The sequence below is a fragment of the Ochlerotatus camptorhynchus genome, unplaced genomic scaffold (assembly GCF_037179485.1).
Source record: "Ochlerotatus camptorhynchus isolate MF236.1 unplaced genomic scaffold, CSIRO-AGI_Acam_v1.1 ptg000146l, whole genome shotgun sequence".
NCBI classification, from domain to species: Eukaryota; Metazoa; Arthropoda; class Insecta; order Diptera; family Culicidae; genus Ochlerotatus; species Ochlerotatus camptorhynchus.
This window is the reverse complement of record NW_027040636.1, coordinates 2,658,105-2,662,856: the sequence shown is the minus strand read 5'-3', so window position 1 is coordinate 2,662,856 and position 4,752 is coordinate 2,658,105. Positions and strand designations below refer to the sequence as shown.

The following is a 4,752-nucleotide window of genomic DNA, read 5'->3' as shown; positions in this document are numbered from 1 at the left end:
GGGTGACTCTCCGTGCAATCAAATGAAGAGTCACCTCACACGAGGCGACCACCGTCACCCAACTAGCGACAGAGAGCCATACTACTCGCAGAACAGGCCTGCAGGTGACGTTTAAAGCTCCACAGTTTTACTGAAAATCTAAGAAAATTATTAAACAGAATTTAATAATATAACTGCAGAGCACAAGCAGTTTAAATATACTGAGGACGTGTTGCCAAAATCGAACGGATACTTTATATCCGATCACGATCCTTTACAACATTTGGCCGACCTACACCAACGCGCATCATCGCAAACACTCAGCACTTTCTTCCTCTTCACTGAAAATGATACCTCTATGGAAGTGGCCAGAAACTGGCATAAGCCAAATTAATCATACGACACACAAACATTCAAGAACAAGATCATTGGCCCATATTGAACACCCAAAACTTGTGCCCCGGTGAAGTTTCCAAGATGTGATATGAGTCAAAATCCACCGTGCGACATGCTCATATCAAGAGCCACATGTGAAAAGGGCACGAAAGTTTTTTTTTATAAACAAACATTTGTGGCTCTTTTCTCGTCAACTAAGGGTCACCTACGCAAAACAACAATATCATCGGGAAGGGGAATGCTTCTTGTTGATGGTTTGCGTTGCTGTCATATGGGTGGCGAGAAAAGGGCATAAGAAGGTTTGTTTACAAAAAGCTTGGTTGCCCTTTTCACATGTTGTTCTTGATATGAGAATTGAAGAACATGATCGTTGGAAGCGGCAAAAATCCATCATACACGTTCGCATTCGCATTTGCATTAAGCAAGTTGCATACATTCGTAAACTGCTACAAGTCCTAGACCATTGTTTTGAGAATATTGCCACCTCCGTCTGTTACCGTATTGACCAAGATTTGGGATTGGTCTCGGCCTCTTAGATGGAAGTAGAACTATTTCCAACAATCCAAAACTGTCCTGGTCACGTCCTTCAACTACTAGGGATGGGAATGATGGTTAGTTGGACTGTTACTTAAGAGATATGCAGTGAACTCTACGACCTCTCGTAAGTTTCACAATTCGGTAAACATTGCTGCCAGATTTATTTATTAGCAATGTCTAATACTAAAATGAAATAAAAAATAGACCAATGTAAAACCTTATAGGGGTGACATTGAGCCAAAATATAAATATGATTAAAATATGTAAATGAAACGTAATAATTAGGAGTAATATTGGTTATGATCACAATGTACTTCGTATGCATGATCCCTTGTCTATCCTCATAAAACTGTGTTCAAGCTTTTATTTGCCTATGAACAGTTTTAAAAACGGGTTTTTGCAACTATTTATGACACGTAACTTTTCATCACTATTTAAATAAAACAACTGGTTAATGTTATCTACACTTTACTTCAGAAGCTCAAGAAACATATTCTAGACATCATTTTCTGTATATCCAAGATATTTGCATAAATAAACATTTTTCAATGTTGGCCCAATGTCCCGTCTTACGGTATTATGGAAAACATCCAATTTATCTGTAAGCACACCGAATAAACTTGTGTTTTCCTTTAGTATCATTACTTTTACATGACAAATAATTGAATAGCTCCAAAACATTTGATGAGCATTTCTTATTGTTTATAGTTTTACACACGACAGGTCAAAAAGATGTATGAATAGCAGGTATGTCTACCACTGCATGTATCGGTATATTTTTTCTTAATTAAAGATACAATATTTAATTATAATACAATTAACCCCTGTAAGACATGTAAATTTGTTAGATGCACGATATGCCTTCATTTTCAAGCCAAAACCTGTACTCAATGTTTTCACCAGCAGGGTATGTAATCCACTTTCATTCTTGGTAGATTAATTAAAAATTAAATATAAAAGTAGCATTATATAATTAAATAATGAACAGCTTACACCTCAACAACCCAGCACAACAAAGTGCAGAATTAATTCTTTTTTATTAATCTTTTTCATATCAATAGAAATCAAGGCCAGGAAAAAGCATACAGGTAACGTGAAACGTGTCTCAGTATTATTATTATGTGCTTTGTTACCTAAACGCTCCTATATTTTCTTCTTTTAGAAAAAGACTCGGGATTCCTGAGGATTGGCTCACTGAACGTTCGAGTGAAGAAAACGACAGAAGCCTTCAGCAACTTTTTGGGAGTTGGGACCAACGCGACACGTCTCCCTCCGACTATGAGAACTAGCGCACCACCGAATTCGGCCTACTTTGAGAAGTTGCACAAGAGTTGGGGCTCTGCCGACAATATACCAGTAAGTTCTGTCGTATCACAGTGGTCAAAGGTGTACCCAATCATGGTATAAATTAATAGCTCCTCGGGGTTGCATTATGGAAGTCTTGAGTGTTAAGTGAAGTTGATCCTTAGTACCAGGCCTTCATTCGGTGAAATCATTTTAATACAAAGTTCTGCTGTTGCTAAGTTTTTAAAAGGCATGATGTTCCCGGCAAGATTTAAGAGATTGTCATTTCGACCAACTCTTCTGAAGGTACTAACATTGCAAGTCCCTTGGTTTTAAATATTTTAAGCATTTTTTTTTTTGAACAAAAATGTCTATGGTCGATTTTTACCCAAAACACACATGGAGCATTAGACTGATGCAAAATTTAATTTTCGCTCCACAGTGGTTAATCGGTTTCAAATCGGGTCCTTATTAACGCCTTCAAATTTAAGCTCATTTGGTTAGAAACTCATTTGGCACAAACCATTTCTTAAACTAAAGTATTTGCAATGTTAATACCTTCAGAAGAGTTGATCAAAATTACAATCCCTAAAAACTTGCCGGAAACACGATCCTTCCATTATGCTTTATTAAAAGTTTGCAACAGCGGTGCCCTAGCGACAGAATTTTCTACTAAAATGATGACACCAAATGAAGACCTAGGTATTAAGGGTCAAGATACAAAGCTCCCATAATGCAACTCTGAGGAGCTATTAATGTATGCCACGATTTGATACTTCTCCGACCACTATGCATACCTTTGCGACCTGCAAAAATTGTTTCGTCAAAACGATTTCAATGAGATCCCATTACAGCATGAGGACGGCGTGATGCCACCACCCAAATATGGTTCCGTGAAAAAGCGTCGACCGAAGCGGGACGTTGAGTACGATCCGGGCAACGATCATTTCAGCCAAAGTGTGCCGACTACTCCTAGTCAGACACGGGCCCCAATTGGTATATTGTCGGAGAATCCCGATACAGAATCGGAAAACCCAGGTGATTCCGATTCGGATACAGCATGCGGCTTTGATTCAAATTGGAGACCGACATATCTTTGACAGTATGCTGCAGATTTCACACTAATCCTACTCAAATATTACAGCATTTATATTACTTAAAAATATACAAATCAATTCAGATCAATTAAAGCTCAACATGATTGTTTCCTTGTCCCGAGCACCTTTTACTACTACTCAGGGTTGAATTTATCTATAGGTAGGGTTACCATTTCAAAAATTGAAAAGGAGGATATATATTTCATTTCAATTTTAGAGAAAAAGGAGGACAATGTAAACATTTTGAAAACATATGAACTTTCTCAAAATTTATTATTTTCAAAAGGTGCAGTGTAGCGGAGTGTAGTCGTCATCAATTCAATTATAATCATCATTCTTTTAAGGGAAAAGGGGACGTCATTAATTTTTGGAAATTCAAAAGCAGTTTTTTCGTTACAACCCGAACTTCTGTCAATGAAATAGTGTCCACTGTGTTCCAGTAGGCAAGTAGAATCCAATGCACAAATTTTCGTGTACGTAATGTTGATTTTAAATATTTTAAAATTAATGCCGTTCCCTTTTGGTAATTGGTAATTTGATTATTGGGTTACGTCCAATTAAAAAGCAGTAATCCTTTCTAACGGATGCAATTTTCTAGCCTTCAAAATAAAGTATACTGTATCTGTCATATTAGGGTACTAATGCTGGATTTTTAGTCTCTCTAAACTCTGGTTGGCTAAATAATAAAAATTTAACGGTATTATTATGAGCTAAATAAGTTGAATCAGCTTAAACTTCCAATAATTTTAGAAAAACGCATCTTATTTGAGTACCATTTTTCAAATTGTTTGCTCATGAAGTACAATGAACTACATCTGTATTATTTTTTTCTAGTAGAAACATTTTTTTTTTAATGTAGTCAGTTTAACTCTCTTGGGTCATTCGAATAATATCATTTCTGAATCCATGATAACAACTTCAATTTTTCAAAATTGCTTAAAATACACTACACTATGAGTTTTTTTTGGGATCAGAGAAGACGAGACTGTTGAACCAATTAAAATTTAATATATATTTTTTGACTACAAATAAAAAAAGTACGATTGGTTTGGTTGATTGTGCTTCAAGAAATTTCAATTTTAAAAACGGTGCTCAAACAAGAAGCGTTTTACTGAAATTAATTATACTTCATGCAGAGTCAACTCATCATCGCTCTAAAAAAAACCGGTAAATTTTGAATATTTGATCAAACAGCAGTCCAAATTTCAGCATTTTAAATGTACTTACTAAAAAAATACAGCTCTTTTAACTTTTTTGGACTAACAAACATTTTACAATGAGCCCTTTAATATGACTTTAGAGAGGAGCGGATTCAAAACAAACTGCCTTGGCAACCTCTGCCTGGGATATTTCTGGCAACACTGCCAATGCAATCAAGATAGGCGCTGCTCAATTGGCTCTGACTTTGACAGTTCGTTTGGCTCAAAACCAGCCAGTCCGCTGATCTCTTATACTAGAC

General features: G+C 36.3%; 1 protein-coding gene across 1 annotated transcript; it reads left to right on the top strand.

Moving 5' to 3' along the window:
- The first annotated feature begins 1,952 nt into the window (after positions 1–1,952).
- Positions 1,953–3,358, top strand: LOC135700952 (uncharacterized). The gene is made up of 3 exons (XM_065221620.1): positions 1,953–2,000; positions 2,075–2,268; positions 3,051–3,358. Exons 2-3 carry the CDS (start codon positions 2,191–2,193, stop codon positions 3,294–3,296), a joined length of 324 nt encoding a protein of 107 aa, XP_065077692.1. The 5' UTR covers positions 1,953–2,000; positions 2,075–2,190; the 3' UTR covers positions 3,297–3,358.
- Positions 3,359–4,752: the final 1,394 nt, after the last annotated feature.